Below are 19,697 nucleotides of genomic sequence, written 5' to 3' on the forward strand. Positions count from 1 at the left end.
AGCAGTGATTGACAGCATGGGGAGAAGTATGTGTGGAGGCATTTTATGTCTTCATGGATGACTGTGAAGATAAATACCATATTATATTTTAAAATACTGAAATAGGATACATTGAGCACAACACTTAAGACAGAATAAATAGAAATATGACAATTTTTTTTTTTTAAACAGCTCAAAGAAGTCTTGGTCTATTCTTTGCAAGGAAAGATTGAGAACAAAAAAGATAAACAGGAGGCTGTTTGGGGAAAAAGAAGCAAGGAGTGAAAAAAGGAAGGAGGAAAGATACAGACCACCTGTGGGATGGAGATAGATCACTATAAAAAAAAATCCCCTCTGCTGTCAGAAATTTGTCAATCAGTTATCTCAAGGGCTGTGTACAAAGCCTGATCACATCACCAAGCATGGAAAGTCATTGGTAACAGTACACCCCAGTAACATATTTGGTCTGAGTGGTTAAATCTGAGGAACGAGTAATAAATCATTACTTTGGGTAGAGATTGGGAAAGTGAAGGAATCCATTAGGTGTTTATTTTTAACAGAAAAGAGTAAATGAATAAATATACAGATTGTATAAACTAATTCTCGAAGACAGCAGTAAACTTAAGCATTTGAGGAATTTAAAAGCAAGGGGAAGAGAGCATGTGCTTAGAATGACCCAGAAAAGAAGTAGGTGTTTGCTTTGTTAAAACAAAAGACAATTTAATGAAAGCTGGCTAAGAGTGAGATGTAATTTTCTAACCCAGAGAGGTAAAAGATTCCTCATTTCTTTAGCTAAAGATAGGAAGCTAAAGTAGCAGAAAATGTGTTCTAGAAACAACCCATTTTGCATTGCAGTTATTTATTCTTGTTTGCCAGTGTTGTGAATATAATTATTTTGTTGATAGATAAGATTTATAGTATCTTGGGAACTCGGCATACACATGTAGTTTGTACTTTGCTGCAAAAATAAAGTGAATACATTTTTACTGATGTCACACAGATAAAGGAAAAACAAGACAGCTCAGGATCTGGGGACATGCACTGAAAGCAAACTAAATATGTCACTTCAGTAGTGGGATTTGCCACTGCTGTAATTCTAGCTGTGTTGCTTGATGATGTTTGGTGTCCCCTCCCATCTTTTGTAATATTGCTGCTTGACTGAAATCTATGATGGGTTTATTGTTGATCAATGACAGGTCTGTTGGGAATACAAGATCTTTCCAAACCAGATTATGGAGATCCAGTTCACCTTCACCCTGGTGATATTCCGATGTTTTGGGCCTGTGGTGTAACAGGAGTAGAAGCAGTCATCAACTGCAGTATGTACAGTCTTTGGAAACTCTTAAAATCATTCTTCAATCTCAATTTCTTTCTTTCTTTATTTTTTTAATAAATGGACTGAATGAGTTGGCTGTTAGATTTGATTTGCATTGCAGAGCCCTAGGGTCAGCTAAAAAAGCCCCAGCCAAGCAATTAAAAAAAAAAAAAAAAAAGCAACAAACCTTTAACAGGCCTATTTTCCATTGTGAAATACAGTTCTACCTGAAAGGTAATTCTTACTGAATTTTTCACTTTTGTTCGAATATTCTAATGTCAGAAACTTAAAGCTCTGACAGCATCAAAACATCATTTTTGAGCATCACAAAAAAACTAGGAACTTAAAAGCTTTCTTTTTTAAACTTCCTTTTGGAATATTATTTTGTACCACATTGCGGTAAAACAATAGTAAAGGGGAAAGCCAAAAAAAGCAGCCAGAAATCTTTCCATTTTGTCAAGAACTAGCAAATTGATTGACTTGGAAAAGAGTTTGCAATTGTCTTGTGAAGAATTTTTAACTTTTAGTTTTTGTTCCAAAATGAAGTAAATGTGACACACTTTATATAACGGAATCCTTGTCCTCTGTAAAGAGTTGTGATCCTGCACTTTATCCACTCACTTATAACAGGGATGAGTTCAAAGGGCAAGAAAATGCAACTAAACCATAGTGACAGCATTATATATTGCTCTAAATCACTAGTGTGGAAGGAAACCTCAAATTTTAGTTTTTACTGAAAAGGAAGCTTAATAGTGGTAGACAGTATAATTGGAGAGCCCTGGGAAGTCATTTGTTTCATCCTGCTTTCCTTGCAGGATCTGCAAAACCCCTGTGGTACCCTACAGTTGGTTATCTGACTGGTCTCAGCAAGTGCTGTAAATACATTCAGCACTAGAAACAGGGTTTTTTTGTTGTTCTTCTTCTTACATATAACCCCTTCTCTCCATTCCAAAATCCAATGTGAAAAGCCTACCCTCTCCTGTGTTCCCCAACAGTTTTCACTATGATGCAGGATGCATGAAAGGAGTAAGGAGGAAGCAGTTAGCAGCCTCTCTACAATCTGTTGCCTAAAGCAGCTATGTATCCCACCTTGACCTGGAACTGATCTTTACTTTTGTTTGTTTTTTTCATTTCTTGTATTAAAAACAGTTGTCATTAATGGATTCCAAAACCTCTTTATACAGTTTGTATCTTGCTGTGCTCACCTCTCAGCTAGGTAGTTAAAATGCTGCCATAGCACCAGTACCTGTACTTTAGATCAATCTGCTAGCTTCTCAAAATTATTGTCTGTACACATGGTTTGGTGAGGCATATTAAACCTCCCTGTTTTCTTAATCTGATAAAGGACAACTACTTGTCAGCAGGCAGTTGTCACAGCTTTTCCATATCACTATTAAATTTGTTTTCAAGGATACAGAGAGACACTGTAGCTTCCTGCAGCAGTTTAGAATCTAGACAATTTATTTTTACAGAAACAGTATCACCAACACACTGTGCAAACTTAAGCGTTAACTTGTTCTTAGCCCTATGCACTAGTTTTTTCATGCATGTCAAACCCGGTTTTCAGACTTGCCAATTCCTGACTGACTTTCTTGAAGGGTACCACCGTTCAGTTCCTAAATTGCCTGAAGCTTATACCAAAGAGGATAGTGTAAAAAACCTGCTCTCAACTACCCACATGAGCTTTTTAGAAGTGTAAACATTTTCAGATGTATATGCATACATTTATTTCCTCAAAGTGTATTTATTGCTGCAGTGTATCTTAAAATATCACCTGTTTTATAAGTGTCATCAGGCAGGGATTCTATGTTGTTAAATAGCTTCTCAAGATGTTATCATTCTGGTATTTCAATATATCACAATAACAAAGTGTTTAATTGAAGCTTTTTCACCTGTTTTAGGATCTCCATTAGCTTTTACTCATTCTCCTGGCTGTATGTTCATCACTGACCTAAAGAATGACAGTGTTACAGTCGGGTCCTCAAGAGAAGTCCCACAAGTCCACTGCATTTCGCAAGATCCTTTACATTATAGTATGGTGTCAGCAGAAGCGGCACAAAAGATAAAGAATCTGGAGAACCTAATTGGAATAGACCCAGGTAAAAACAAACAAAAACCCTCTTACTTCAGTGGTTTTGTTATGATATCTATTGTGCTTGTGTAGATGCCCACAAAATTCAGGAATGCAATAAAAATCTAAAGGCAATTTTAAGATTTTAAAAAATTATTTGTGCCTTACTGTGAGTTAATACCACTACCAGTTTTGTTTTCATTACTACACGTTATATCAGAGTTTGACCAAAATCATTCAACCTTATGGGTAATGGAACATATTTAAATGTGATTACTGCATTCTTTCAAAGTACACAGAAGCTTCACTGTTTACAGCAGACTGGAGTGTCCACAGGGAATAAGAACTGTTGCTGAATAAATCTGAAATTGATATGTGCGGGACACCTCAGCATGCACTAAGAGCTATGTAGGTATTCACTGTTGAGTAAATAACATGATGCTTTACATATATTCATGACTACTGTTCTCTTACTGGGATATTCCAGTAGTTGCATGTGTTTTTCAAACATCCCTCTCTGATGGGTGGAATTACATCAAGCTCTGCTGACATACATGCTGCTGAAGTGTTGTGTGATGGACCAAAGTGACCTGATCACAACAGAAGGTTGAGAGGTACAGTTGTGTATGCGCACAAGAGAGAAGAGAGGGAAAGAAAGGGACACAGGATCAAAAGGCAGATAGAATAACACAACAGTTTCCAAAGTGCAAGTTGAATTAGTCCCCTCTGTCTGCAGTAAATTTTGATCTCAATTTCCTATACATTTTTTGAAATCCTTTACAAGCAGTAGTGGAAAGCAGCTAATGCCCAGCTCTTCCAAGCTCAGGGTTTGGGCTGTGTGCATATATTTGGGTCTGTTTATTTTTACTCACAAGGCCTTTCCTTTTATCCACTCTCTGGAGTTCAGCATGGCACAATGCCATGCTCTGCAGAAATACCAGACCTAACTTCAAAGTTAGCTCATTTTATTGCTAAAAGAGAGTAGCTACATTACTGTAGTACTTCATCTCAGTTGATACACTCCACTTCTCAAAGACTAATATACCCTGCTTCTGTTACTTGAGTTTTGTTGAGAACTTTTTTCTTTGTCCACTATCTATAAGTTATATATTGCCTGTATGTTGTGTAGGAGGAATGGTGAGAAAATGACAGAGGAAACTTGGTACAACAACAGGAAAAGAGGGAAAAAAGGTGAGAAACATTAAGATATGAGGAGACTAGAAAACAATAGTGAGGACTTGCCTCTCACTTTCAGCCCATGAATATCAGCACATCATGCTGGTATCCATGGTTTTCAGGAATGCAAGCAAATCTAAAGGACTGCAAGCAAATCTAAAGGACTGCACCGCACATTTGTGTTTCTGAGTCTCAGGAAAAGGAGAGGGAATAGGAAATATTGCAATAATAAAAGACTTAAACAGATAGGCAGAGTTGCCTCTTTAGGGACTGACCCAAGAGATCTACTAATATTCACTTATTTCTCAAGGTCAAATAACATGTAACAGCAAGATCTTTTAGTAATTGCCTAGATACCACTGTAGTAATTGGGTTTATCAAGTCCCCCATGACGTACAGTGTGTCTGAACCCTCAACAAAATTATGAACCACAGAAGTAAGTTGAATTTATTTGGAAATCAGCTCTTTCCAAAAGACACAGAGTTAAGCAGAGTCAAAGAACCAGCTTACTCATCTGAGGTCTGCATTGAATCTTCTTTAAAATGGGGGAAGCTTGAGTAGCAAGCTAGCTTTAGTAGTTAGACATGGTCTGGCATAATGTGTAACCACAGATCAGAGGGAAGCAGAGGGTGGAAGGAAGGGAGACAATACTCAATGAGTTCTCAGGGAGAAAAAAAAAAAATGCAATTTACACCAATACCTAGAAATGTTAGCATAGTAATTTCCAAAACCCAGTTTTTAACCTGGAAACACAGCTCGTTATTTTCATTACTCATATCCTACACCTTCCTAGGTTTCCTGAGGAAATTAGCCCAATTCCTGCCTTGACCAGAGGTTTTTCTTTTTACTGTATTATTTTTACCCGTACTATGTCATTAAAGTACACAGATTCACCCAAACAGAAACTTTAAAAGGAGAACAACGTACTGAAGTGTACTGTTCTCTTAAAAATATATATCTTTAAAAATACTTTTGTAGGAGATCGGGGTATAATTCATTTACACCGCCCGGACGAGCTGCTGAAGGCTTGCCTGACCATCTCCCATGCTCGGTCGGTGTTGGTAACAACTGGATTTCCTACCCACTTCTCTTACGAGCCACCAGAAGAGAATGATGGGCCCCCTGGAGCCCTCGCTATCGCGGCCATGCTGCAGGCCTTGGAGAAAGATGTTGCCATAGTAACAGAACAGAGAGCCATGGATCTGAATAAAAAGATTATTGACGATGCTGTTCAACTAGGTAAGACATACATTTTTCCAGTTTTGTCTTCCTAATTTGAGCCAAGGTTCACTTCAGTTAATCTCATTGTAACTTACTACAGATTTTTTTTTCCAGAGAATGAACATGCATTCAGCCTGAACCTCTGATTAGCATTGTTATGTTTTGTTAAACGAAGCTGGCACCAAGTTGATGTTTGTGCATCTGGGTTAGCCATTTGTGATGAATTCTGGATGTCTGTTCTTATTCTAGTAGACCTGTTTTCTATCCCAAGATCCCATTTACCAGTACTAACAGGTAAATGAATGTAATTTAAAGCAAGGATGCAGGGAGCTTACCAGGAACTGTGTAAACCCATTGAGGCCTGAATATTCTAACTGTTCTACCTAGGAAAAAAAAAAAAAAAAAAAAAAAAAAAGAACACTGAAACACACACCAAAAAAAATGGTACGTAGCATCTGAATTGTATTTTATTTTCCTCTAGGAATCCTGAAGAGACCTGTCCCTCTTCTGAGTTATCAAAGGGAAAATGCTGATTCAGCTTTGATGTTTTTATGTGAGAATGGGAATCCCGGAAGACCTAGGTACATTTATTCAATTTTTGAGAATGGGTCATACCTCTACTGTGTGGTGTTACAAACAATCATGACTTAAGAAGGTGTAACGCTTGCGAGTAAATCCTTAAGAACTGGAATTAATGGAACAAACTTTGAAGCAGAATATTGGTATTAGAGCACAGGTAGAGTAAAGAATTCCGTGTTGTTCTGTGAGTATGCATTTCTGGAGTACAGAAAGAATCAATAGCTCTTTCACTTCAAAAAAATCTAAAAGCTTTTCAGCTGTTATTCCATAGCAATATGCATATGTAATGCGTACTATATATAAATTTTCCCAGTTTTTAAATCAGCATAAAAATTAGGATGTCAAGAGGTGGAGTCAGTGAAGGAGCTGGGAAAAGAATTTGTTTGCTTTCTACAGCTTTGGCTCAAGTTTGACAACTGGGAAATTGGATCTGATTTAGTAAATTTCAACTGTTTTTAATATTGCAAAAGTGGTTGTCCTATTGTCTCTAGGCAGACAAAACCAAAGTTACAGAAGTATGATGCACTTCTGAACATTGATTTAAACAGTTTGCATACACGTTGTTCAGTGTAAAATGTTGTGCAGAAATTCGGGTTTGTACAAGTGCATGATTAAGGTTAAAGCACTGATGAACAAATTTCATTACTTAGTAAGCAACTTACATTTCCTTTAAATAGGTGTATATTGCTCATTTTTATTTGTCTTTCCTTGTACAGCATTTTAATGCTGTTGCCTTCCATTTGTTCTTCTTAATAAAAAGATCTTTCACTCTGGTATTTGCTTCATCAATTTATTGGTTGGTGTATGCTGTAAGTTCAGCATGATACCATCTTTAGTTTTTATGTACTGTTTTAAAAGCATTTTTTATAGCTATGCATCATTCAATTACAGCCAGTTGCTATTTCAATTGATCCCACAATTCCAATAAGCTAAAGTAAGTGATTCTTTAAAGTAGACAACTAAACTGTTTGAGGTCTCCTGAGTCACTGTAGATGCCCACACACAAAAACATGAAGTAATTCAACAGAATTAGTAACCTCTTGACAGCAAAATCGGAGAAATGAAAGAAAAATAACTTAATTCTAACATACAGTGGCAGAGCTGAGTACTAAAATTCTGCTTAAAGCATTGGACATCTGCAGTACATGTCTACTTTTGTAGCTAGCAAAACAAGCATGTACTTTAAAAAAAAATAAAAAAATAAAAATCCCTCAAACCCACAGCCCCAAGATCTGAAGACCCAAACAAAAAAACTCCCTAACTAGATACAAATGAACATTTTTCTAAACAACGTTATTTAAGCAGAGACTACATTTACGCCAACAAGGACTTACATCATCATTAAGTAGACACTTTTTTGTTCTGCTTGAAATCACAGAGACAAGTATATTATGAGATATTATGTATTTTAACATGAAAAAGAGCAAGCTCAGAGGGCTGATCCAAAGGATTACTGCTTAGGAAGATTTCAGGAACTTCCTATTAATTGCTGGCAAACATGGTTTGATGAAGTTGCACTAAAGCTATAAAGAAACTAGAATAACCTTTGAAAAAGAACTACAGAGAACTGCAAGTAGAAACAACATTCAGTATCCAAGTTTTACCTTACATCACAAATACTCAAGGAGTAGAACCAGGTACAACAGGAGAAGTATCAACAAAAGACTATTTTAGGTGAGAATCAAAGATTTGACTCCATTCTTGTGTTCTTTCACTCTGTCTCTAACCAGATTTGATCACCTGATAGCAATAGAGCGTGCTGGAATGGCTGCTGATGGCAATTACTACAATGCCAGGAAAGTTAATATTAAACATCTAGTGGATCCCATAGATGAAATATTTTTAGCTGCACAAACCATTCCAGGAGTCACAACAACAGGTATGACTGCATTGTGGTCCCAGAAGCAAGCAAAGCACAAAACAGGAACTCTTACTTACTGGAAGTGCTGCAGATCAGGAGGCAGGTGCTGAGTAACTGCTTGAGGGCTACAGCTGTTTCTCTTGGTTGAATTTAAAGGGAGAGTCGCTAGAGAAAAATTACAGGTTTTTATGAAAGGGTGCTCACATCCAAAAAAATATGGAGGAGTTGAATTCAAAGTTATTTAAGGACTAATACGTAAGCTCAGGTGTGTATATTATCTATATGTGAGTGTGCATACCTATGCTCCCCTAAGTGTAGGTTTTGACAGTGACATCTGTACATTCTGTACTTTGTTTGTGAAAAGCAGCACAGAAATATTGCAGTCATTTTTATGGTTGTTGCATTAAAAGAGCAGTCTGGATAAAACATTCACTTATACTGCAACTGATGGTAAATTCTCTTGAGCAGGGATTGAATAGCTGCATCTAGTACAATAGGCCCTTCTCTAAGAAAATGTGAGTATAAAATAATGATCTTTAAAGGAGTACATTGTCCTTCCTACCAAAACTACATTAGCATCAATTAATAAATCTAAAGAGTGCTTTTGTCAATACAGTGCTCCTCTCTTTTGTCAATAGTCCTTTTTTTTTTTTTTTTTTTTTTTTCCAAAAACCCTAGTTGTATCTGGCTTTGTAAGAATATGCCAAAGATCAAGGATTCCTGGGTATATATAAAGTGTTGTGTAAAGATCTTGTATAAACAAATGCTTCCTGCTGCATTGTGTGGCCCAAAATGGAGTTAGGAGATATGTGATCTATATAAACATTTGAAACAAAATTAGACATGAAGTGTCCATGCCAGGCTCATTTCAGTCACAGTAGAACATGGCTGCTGGTCTGGCTTTTTTTCTTTCTGCAGTGCTGTGAACTCACTCCTAAGTATTGCCAAAGCCACTGAAACTCTGACTTCTTAACAGTGATGTTTTTCATATGTTTCCATAGAGTGTAGAGCACTCCTGCAGAGATAATGCATCGTCTGATCTCAGAGTATTGGAATCTTATTTAAAAGCTGTGTAGCAGCAGAGTTCACAGGTATTTTTTGTACCAGCTTAAAATTTTCAATACATTTTATTCAGATTTAATGCAAATATTTGCCCTGTTCCTAAGGAGTAACATTCAACATTCAAAAAGAAGCACTCTAGATGGCACTCTGTTGGCAGTCTCAGCAGAGAAGCCAAAGATTTGACTGAGTAAGGATAGAATAATGTTTTTCATAACGATGTTGAGCAAAATGCCTGAGAACTTTATCTGCTGCAGTTAATTTTAATTACCTCATCCCTGATTTTAACTTGGATAACTTTGTAGACTAGAAATGGATACTAAAAAGACAGAGTTTTCAGCATTACAGTAGTCTCCTCTGTATCAGTAGCTGGAGATGGGCAGAGGGGGAATAGTAGAACACTCGTTACATGTTGACTAATTGTTGTCAGATTTTACACTGAAAATTAGAAGTTTTAAGAAAAAAAAAAATCTGTTGAAGGAGTCTGACCACAAACAAATCAAGAACAATGCCTACAATTTTATGGAGTAATATCATAAAAAATGTGATTTTAAGCGCAACCTTCAGGAATATACAGAGTAGAAACATCCAGGAATATACAAAATAAAAAGACAGTGAAGGTGGAAGGAATCATTTCCACAAAAAGTTGAAATAAAAGATTGAGATGTTACCAAAACCACATGATGATTTTCTCAGCTGTCATACAATTGACATAACTACATGCTTTTTGAAGACCTGCATTAAAAAGAAAAATGAAAAAAGAACACATTCATTTCCCCTTTCATACAAATGATTTTTAGTACAGAGGACTGGCATTTTCTGCGTTTTTCAGGAATTTAGTTTCAGAAACTGATGTTATCAGTGAAAGCTTATGCAGAATATCTGACAAAACTAGATTTCCTCTGCCTGTAAAGCACTCAGGCCTTTAGGAGAATTCTCCTTTTCTATTTTCAGACATTTGTATTTGAGATTTCTGCACTGGGATAAGATGAATTGAATGTTTGAAGGGTCCGTGTCTCTCTGCTGACTTCAAAAGAAGTCTAACTGACTAGCTCATATGTACACGACTATTTTGTCAGGTGAATCTCACTCTGGAAAACCTACAGGAAAGTGTCGTCCTCTGTAAAAGTGTAGAGGAAGAACAAAACAGATGGTGCAGGAAATTATTTGATGTGGAAAGATGTGATGATTTTTCTTCCCAGTGAAATGCAAATGGGTTCCATCCAAAGCAGCAGATCTACCAACTGTTAACCAATGTTATCTTTCACTACTAAAGAAACTGTTGATTGTCCTTAAAGACAGAGTTCATTTTAACCTCTTTAAAGATTAAGAGCAGAATTCTGAATATATCAAAATATCAAAACGTGGATTCTTACAAAACAGTAAAAACTGCCATATTTATTTATGATGAATGGTGCACCATGATTACATCATTAGCTACGTGAAAGTTACTATCAACCAGATTTTAGAAAGCACCATTACATCCCAACACTGAACTAAATGTGAGCAGTTTATTAAAGCAGACAGTTCTAAGCAAAAAAAAAGGTTATCTGTTTCATGGCAAAATGATAAGCACTGATGAAAAATATGTGTCAAGCTTTACACGTTCACCAACAGATTATGCTTGTTTTGTAAAATAAATTTTAAAAACGTTGCTTGAGGTTTAGCCATGAAAATCCTCTTCAGTCATTTGGTTGTGTGTCTGTACGCTCACCTTGACTGTACAGACCTTGGGATCTAAACACGAAACTGCTGCTGAGAAATAACCTTGAATTTTGCTTACATAAGAAGTTTATTATAGAGTTATGTGAGACATATATGCAGTTAGTAAACATGTTAAATTTATCAGTTTTCAGCACTTACAGTGTAAATTATAAATACTGTAATTTCTCTCTAATTTTTGTAACACATACTATGCAGAACAGCCTTATTTCAAATTCAAATGCCATACATTACAGTGAGGATTTGGCGCTCTTCACTGTGCTAGAATTTGATGTTCTTTTTCACAAACATTAACTAGGATAAACTTGAGAAGATGCAATTTAAACTAACACGCAAAAGAGACATTTATTTCCATTTAAATAATTGGATTTTTTGGCACTTTTTTATACATTGGTAAGGAAATAAAGTAAGTTTTTAAGCTGATATTTCGTGTTATCCTCATCTCCAGGTCTCTGAGTGATACCTTCCAATTTTATGTTCCAATAATGTTGAAATGTTGAAATAACACAGGTGCCATTGATTTTACTGAAATCATCGATATTCTTGATTTCTGGAAAACAAATATGCAGCATTTCTACGTGACCAACAAAAATTGAGACTTCACCCTCTCAATATACAAGAAATATATATATAAAGAATATATATATATTATCTATTATATAAATTATATATATAATATATAAAGAAAAAAAAAAAAAAGAAAATGGTAATGTTACACAGGGTTGAGCTCTACACTGCCAGTGCAGTAAGTCATTCTTTTTGAAAATAATTATATATTTTCTTGCATATTTTTCTGCAATAGTTACTACTTTTCATCTCTCGCTTTTTTTCTCTCTTAAAGTTCATAGCAAGACCAATTTTTCTGTTTGATTTGTTGTAGAATTTTTCAGGTTTATTTTGGATTAATTTTCCATCTTCTTTCTTTATCTGTACTAATTTAGTTATGATAATGCATTATGTAGAACACTTGTTTAAGTTTACTATCTTTAGTTCTGTCTGCAGTTCCTGAATGCCAGATAATTTTGTTTTCTTTTACCTGCACTAGTACAGCATACACTGTATATACACTTGCAGGTTAGCATGTGGTAATGTGATGCTTTTGGCATTTCTTTCATGAGCTTACGTTTATAGACACTTTTGATGAAAATACAAATCATCTCGTACAGAGCTATGAACTGTCAGATTTTTGTGGAAGACACTGGCTGCTTTATAAAGTGTTAGCTATGTGCTGGCTTCATACTCATTTGATCTCTTCTCTTTTACTAAAGGTGTTGGAGATGGAGGAAATGAATTAGGAATGGGCAAAGTAAAAGAAGCTGTAAAGAAGCACATAAAAAATGGAGATACTATAGCCTGTGATGTTGAAGCTGACTTTACTGTTGTAGCTGGTAAGGGAATTTTTGGGTGCGGGAAAGTTGATGTTGCAAAGAGAACTGAAAAGGAAACACCTGTCTTTCCAACTAATTTATATTGGCCCATTGTATGATCAAGTCAACACTAACAAACCAATCTGTTTCTGTATCCTGTCCATTATCTGAATAATTAAGAAACTACTGTTCTAGCAGGAATTACTGAAAATTTAGGATGCTCAGTCAAGAAAGAACATTTAATCGGAAACAAGTGGGTAAATCCTGAATAATCTTGAAAAAATATCACACAGTAAATAAAACAGGGAAGACTGCAGAAGTGATCTATCCGGGATTTTATTAAAAAAAGTCTATGCATATATGAATTTTCAGTGTAACTGATAAAATTCTGTGGGTGTGACCCATACAGGCCTAAATCAGCCATGTTGCACTTACAGGAGATGATAAATTCTTTCAGCAGCCACTCCAAGACATATGTACATTCTTAATATACAACATAAGTTGGATGTTACAGCTCAAAATTCTCTTCTACTGTAACATCTTAACCGGCATTAAATAAAATTAAATGTGAGATGAGTTCAGCAAGGACCAATTTATGAAGTGAATGGGCCATATTGTACTCGAGCTCAGGTTTCTAACCCAAGTTAGAGCACCTGTGTTTCTAACACTGCTGATACTAGAACAGCAATTTTGAGGGGAGAAATGGGATTGTGGTGATAATTATATCTAATTCTTATGACTTAATCTACACATTACTTACAGTCACTGTTTTGAAAATTCTGGTGATTTTTACCTTGAAAGCAACTGTCACACCCAGACCCTGCACAGGCAAGTGAAGGGAATATTTAGACGTTTGTGTGGAAAATTACATGCAATGAAACAACCTCCACACTTTTGAAAATCTGTCTGTTCTACATCTCTGGTAAAGGTGCCAGGCAGCAGAGATAATTTCCCACAGCAAGTTTCTAATCTAACATTCTCCAATATAGCCTTGACAAGAAGCGGTCAGCCAAGAGTACATGGAGTGATTTAGTCACAGCATGAAGACAATTCATGGATATTAACTACATTAGAACGTCTTTCTGTATACAATATTTAAACAAAGGACACATCATTGAGATACAATTAATTTCACCAGAACTTCATATCTGATAAAATAACTGAACCCTTTAATCCATCATCATCTATAACCAAAAAGGGACTCTCTAGAATGGTACAGGATTCTGCTATAAAATCTGACTTCAGCAAAAATTTACATGGTTTAGGATATGTCATCAAAAAATCCCCTACCTCTGTATCATTAACAGCAAAAGACACCAAGCTATAACATAGTTCTTCAAAAGTTCATGGATTTCGTAGTAAGGGAAACCTGCAGAAATTCAATCTGAAATACTAATAAAAACATTTTAATATTTTGAACAATTGTATATTTCTAAAAGTTCCAAATTGATGTCAATAGTTAATTCATATTCCTGTTCCATTTCAGAATCACTGTGTGACTCATCTATCAGTGCCCAATGACTTATGAAGGTTAGGTATGCTTGTAATAGCTGTCTTTTTTTTTTTAACACTTTGGTTTCACTGTGACTTTCTTTTGCAGGTGTCTCTAACTGGGGAGGCTATGCCATTGCATGTGCTTTGTATATTCTCAGCACCTGTGAAATACATGATCGCTACCTGAGGAAAGCTGTGGGGTTTCCACAATTACTGAAGAGGAAGATCTGGCTATCTGCACTTCCATCAGTTACAAAGGTAATTTCCAGAGGGCCAGGGAGTTGTGACTTGCTCATGGGTAGATGGAATCAGCCACTAAATCGTGCTCAGTCATAGCTTTCACATGGTCTTTTGGTGACTTTGGGGAATTCCTGGTTAACGAGCATCCACACTATATTTAGACTATCCAGTAAAGGATTCAGAACAGTATGAACGTAAAAAGCTTCAAGGATAAATTTATTCCAGTGTTGTGACTTCAAGTGTGAAATCATGCTACAATTTTCTGGGCGGTGCAAGAAATCCTGTTTACTAAAATTAACTGGTTTTGTATAAGAAAATGGTCAGTTTCAGTGGCTGTCAGACTCCTTTCACCAGCACCACACCTACTTTAAAATATGTGGGGCTGTTACTTCTCCAATCACCAGCTGTTTGAGATCTGTGAATGCTTGGGACAAAATCAGTTTACATAACTAGAGGCTTCAGAAGAAAAAATTCTTATGTTCTACTACTAACTTTTTCCAAAATGCCACTGCCAGTCTTAGCTCTCTGCTAAATATGAGTATGTTACTAAAAATAGAGGTTTTCATTGTGATGTTTGATAATTAAGTTAAATTTGGAGATCTGTAAAAATTTTGCATTAAAATTACTATAAAATTTTGTATATTAAATTAAAAAAAAAAAAAATTGTCCTTAAACCTCGTTAGAGTTTCACCAGTTTTTTGTTTGTTTTGTGTAAAGGTCTAAAAGCTTCCATAGTATTTCAGTCCAGAGGTCCATTTGGCTCAGTCTCCTGTCTCTGACAGTGGGCAGTAGCAGATGCTTAGGATGGAGTAAAAAATCAGATAGTTGTGGAATTACAATTCCCAGCATCAGGGAGTTACAAGTTAGAGGCTTGTAGCAGACCACTCTGATTAACATCCAGTAGAAGATTAAATCGTCACGGTAGTCTCAGTTGTTTGTGAAGCATTTGATATCCTGGCCTCCATTTTGTCTTTGAGAGTTTGAAGAAAGTGCTCTTGCTGTAAACCTGTTCTATTGCCTTGTACTGTGAGACAGTGATAAAATGCCTTGTTCATCTCCTTAACAGTGCTCATGCTTATTATAAATCTCTGTTGTATTCTTCCGTAGACATCTCTCTTCCAAAACTAAAAGTCACGATCATAATTATTGAAGCCACTCCATAGTTCTGATCGTTCTACATTTCTTAGTTATGTTAGAAGCTTTCTATAATTAAGTTTGAATATTTCTGAATTAAAGATGGAGAAATACTTGCAGAGGAATATTTTTAAATGCATTTTGACTAATGGAACTCTGAACAGTGTGATATGCTGGGAATGCAGAGGTTCCAGACTGAGAAAAAGTAAAATAACTAAGAGGGATCAGAAATAACTGTGATCTGTGAGCATCCTGCTAATCACAAGGATCTATTTTCAACTTGTCTGTGTTAAAAAAAATATATGCAGTGATAAGTAGGGATTGTTCCACCATATTTATAACAACTGCGGAAATTCAAATCAGTTTTATTGGCAGAGTACTTCTACAGGGACTTGGAAAATACACAGTATTGCATGTGACCTCTAAGAATGCTAAGCAAAATGTACTCCATCCAGCATAGGTACTGTCAGCAACACTGAAGTATTTCTACTGAGATAACAGTGTGTTTGGCCTGAAATTTCAACAAAGCATTTTAGAGTAATTCATACTTCGTAATTGTTGCTGGTTTGATTTTTCATATAAAGAATATAAAACTGAAACTGATCCCAACCTTTAGTTTAGTCATATATACTTACCTTTGACTTCCGTTTGACATGTGAGACAGCTCCAACATTAGATTAATTATTTTTCACTTTTTATTTTTTTCGACTTAACAGCTACTTGTTTTCCCTTTGAATTTACATAGCCAAAAAACTACTATGATCAAAATTCCTGGTAACGAGATACTGCCATTAAATGTGATACTGTATACAGGAAATCCTTCTTGCTTTTATTTTACTAAGTTATACAGCAGGCAGTATTGATAATGACCCAATAATGAGTTGCTGAAAGTTCAACACTAAAATCTACTGAGATAAAATTAATGGAAATAGTTTTGTGGGAAGAAAGAAAATGACAAATCTTCTGACAAGAGGAGATTATATCTTTAATTATAAATCATAGAACAGTAAACAGTGCAGAAGATTTCCTGAGCTTGAATACATTAGTGTTCATATACTCTATTAGAATTAAAAAAAAAAAAAAAAATCAGGCCATTTATGGTTTACATGGCTACTTTCTGCCCAGTACAGCTTCTTTTAATGTTGTAATAATTACCCTAGTAAGATAAAAAGCACCACCATACCCACCTCAGTGTTAATATTTGTGTATTTGTAATTGGAAAGAAGACATTTGAGTAAGTGCCTAAGTACCAAACAGCTTTCTTAGCACATTTTGTTTTTCTTCCAGAAATGGCATTCTTTCCATGAAACCCATAGATCATAATTACTAAATTAAGAAGACTTCCCCTCAAGTACAAAGGTTCTCTCCAGCCTCACATTAAAGCAATATCAGGGTTGCAATGTAACAAAACCCAGAATTGTGGCACTCTCCGTTCCTGCCCAACAAAGTACTAAGATTTTTCTCAGTGCATGACTTCTTACTTATATATATCTTAATAAGAGATACTGAGAAGCATTTGGTCATTGCTGACACCTTGATCAATAAGAAATAATTTGATCTAAACGGTCTTTACCTACCTTTCAGGTGTGGAGTTGAATCAAGATTGTGTCAGTTAATCCGACGCTGGTTTGATTTCGAGCATAGTGTAAATTGTGTATGCTTCTTACAAGTGCAACCAGTAACGTTTGATGAGAGAATACAGTTTATCAGGCATAGTTATATAATATTAAGCCTGTTTTCCCTATGTAAGCAGACCAAAGAACTCTAGCCTGTAAATATATAGGAGAAACCATTCAAAATAAGAAATGAAATTTTGCTTATCCAATTCAGGTGTCTCTTTTGTGACATGGGAGATGTAATTTGGCACTTTGCATATAGATACTCAGTGCCAAGACAAAACCTCTCTTTGCAGAAAGATCAGATGTTTCTATTTGCATTCATATATTCATATGTATCATCATGCATGATATAAGCTGCTGATAAATGACAAGGTAGTGCTTTTTATACTAAGAGTGTCTTCAGGTAATTTCCTTAAATAGCTGTATCATTGCTGTATTGTTACATGATGTCAAGACTGACACCGTGTAACTATAGCTATTTTTTCTTTAATAAAAAAAGAGTGGCTCATTTCACTTTGTTACAGCTAAGATGTAGGATGCATTACCAGGAAATATAAAATAAATGTTTATAAGGAGTGCATTCAAGAAGCAGGTTACCAAGTTATACTGAATTCTCTGCTAAATGACCATGTAAGGTATGTTTTGATTCTGTCAGAAATGTTTATATTTTGGCCATGTACGATAGTATGTAAAATACAACCATGTTTTGTATAAATTCAGATCTAAAGCTACTATATTCTATATGGTTTAGAAGTATTCCTAGAAATGAAATAAATAAAGCATAACAAAATATTTAATAAGAAAACATTAGACATTTTAACATTGCAATGTTTTGGTTATTCATCTGTGTCCAGGATATAAAGGACTTTGCTAATGTTACTGTAGGGAATATCAAACAAGAAGTATTTGAACCTATAGAGCTGTCTGTCAAGGACACTGGTAGGGCTTCATATGGTAGTAGCCATTTCCATCGTAGTAGGGTCTCACACAACTGGAAATGAAACAGACCAAAAGACCAGAAGAGGCATTCTTAGAAATAAGGCATCCATAGAAAGAAAAGACGTTCTTGAGAAAGGAAGAAAAAAGATATGTATATGACTACGTCACGGTATTATGTAAGTTACGTTAGGGGAGGGGTGGAGGGAAGCGAAGATGTGACTAGGCTTTTTATTCTTCTTAGATTTTTATTAACAAAATTTGAGGATTAAATTATCTTTACAGAAAATGCTAAGACCTTATATAAAGAGTTTTAATGTGTACATTTCATGTCAAATGAAGAGCAGAGGATCTAGAATAATGACATTTTGAATGTCTCCAGAATTCTCAAAGATTCCTAAAAGAACAGACAATTTATGCACTGAAGGACTTTTTATTATAACTACCACGGTAAATGGAATGTGTAAGGTTCATTGAAATTCATCAGGAGGTTCAAATTTTCACAAAAGGGAAGAGGTTTCTAAGTTCTGAGATTCTGGGAAATTTCACAAAAACGATTACCGGAGAGAAGAGAGAGGGGCCTGTCTCTTCTTCAATGCTGCTACTGAGGCTGTGGCTTTTCAGAAAAACTTTTGGGAGGGGACAAAACGGCTACACATAAGTCCATTTGAAACCATGCTGTTCCAATTTCACTGCTGATAGACGTAGTGTTATTTCAGAGCTGATTTTATCCCATCTTTTCATCTCACAATGCTAACTGGCCCGTAGGTCACAATTGAGGATTTTGATCCCTCTGTGTACTTTAACAGCTCAATTTGGAACATGCTTTATATCTGCTTACACCACTGTTAAGCAAGAAAATAACAGTTACAAACACAAAATTGAGTTTGCAGTTCTAAACAGAGGAAATTAGACATTACTTCAAAGAATTCCAGGAAAGAGCAACTTCAGGTTTGTATTTTTTTCCCCCGATTCCTTTCTTAAGGGACCAGAATTCTCATAAAATCAATAGAAAAAGAGGATAGAGAGCAAAAGGCGTGTAGTCATCACAGAATATTCATGAAAAGAAAGAGACTGTGCAGCCCAGTTAGGTTCTCTTGTTAACCTTTTCCCGTGACATACCCTTTTCCTCCTCTGTACTTTTCCTTTAAAAATGCATCTGCAGCTTGTTGCTCCGCTAGGGAAACAACAGGTAGTTTTTTTAGATACTTCAGGTGGAGGTTCCTCTGGTTCACATTTGTGCAATATAGGAACTTGAAATCAGGCACTCAGCATTGACACCAACGTGCTGTTTGAGGGAGCGTAGAGAAGAAAAATGGTGTTCACAAACTGCTATCCAAAATAAATATGGAGGATGAGGTCAGAGGCTCCCTAGGTTTAAAACTAAGATCTCGATGAATGTTTTTGTCTGATTCAGGATATTAATTATGTCATATTTCTTTATCTTTTAAGGAAGAAAAGCTTCTGAAAGCACTTGTGCAGCACGGGATCCGCAGTGGAAAAACTGCCAGTCTAGAAATGGAAGTGGACGGGCTGCCCTTCTACGACACCCACTCGCTTATGATTGAGAAGCTGCTGCAGGAGGTGCAGCAGTAACTGCCCTGTAAGATTTCCAGATCAGGAGTTGCTCCTATTTTCTTATTTCCTAGGCTCTTACAACGTAAAAAAGATCAGAAAAAGATGAGTCTCTGTCTATTTAGTACTGGACTTTTTATCTCTGGTGTCTTGCCCATGCACAACCTGTTATTACTGCCCTTATAATGTTTTGGTGAAGCCGGAAGGAGATATCATGATGATTTGGTCTACCTTTCTTTTCTGTAATTTCATAATGGATATTAAATGATATTATGTACTAGGAGGTGATCTGGCTTTTACGAAGAAAACTTCTCATTAAAATGAAACATGATTGCACTGCTGTTCCTGT

General features: G+C 35.8%; 1 protein-coding gene across 7 annotated transcripts in view; it reads left to right on the forward strand.

The window, feature by feature from the left end:
- Nucleotides 1-19,684, forward strand: part of DGLUCY (D-glutamate cyclase) — a 41,962-nt gene extending 22,278 nt beyond the window's left edge. For all 7 annotated transcript variants that reach the window (XM_035328073.1, XM_035328076.1, XM_035328071.1 and 4 more), the window contains 8 exons: nucleotides 1,176-1,298; nucleotides 3,196-3,393; nucleotides 5,520-5,780; nucleotides 6,244-6,343; nucleotides 8,072-8,220; nucleotides 12,252-12,371; nucleotides 13,951-14,102; nucleotides 19,226-19,684. In XM_035328073.1, the coding sequence (XP_035183964.1) occupies nucleotides 1,176-1,298; nucleotides 3,196-3,393; nucleotides 5,520-5,780; nucleotides 6,244-6,343; nucleotides 8,072-8,220; nucleotides 12,252-12,371; nucleotides 13,951-14,102; nucleotides 19,226-19,369 (1,247 nt within the window). In that variant the 3' untranslated portion in view covers nucleotides 19,370-19,684. The remainder of the gene's footprint in view (nucleotides 1-1,175; nucleotides 1,299-3,195; nucleotides 3,394-5,519; nucleotides 5,781-6,243; nucleotides 6,344-8,071; nucleotides 8,221-12,251; nucleotides 12,372-13,950; nucleotides 14,103-19,225) is intronic.
- The last annotated feature ends 13 nt before the right edge of the window (nucleotides 19,685-19,697 follow it).

Source organism: Oxyura jamaicensis, chromosome 5 (assembly GCF_011077185.1).
Source record: "Oxyura jamaicensis isolate SHBP4307 breed ruddy duck chromosome 5, BPBGC_Ojam_1.0, whole genome shotgun sequence".
Classification (NCBI taxonomy): Eukaryota; Metazoa; Chordata; class Aves; order Anseriformes; family Anatidae; genus Oxyura; species Oxyura jamaicensis.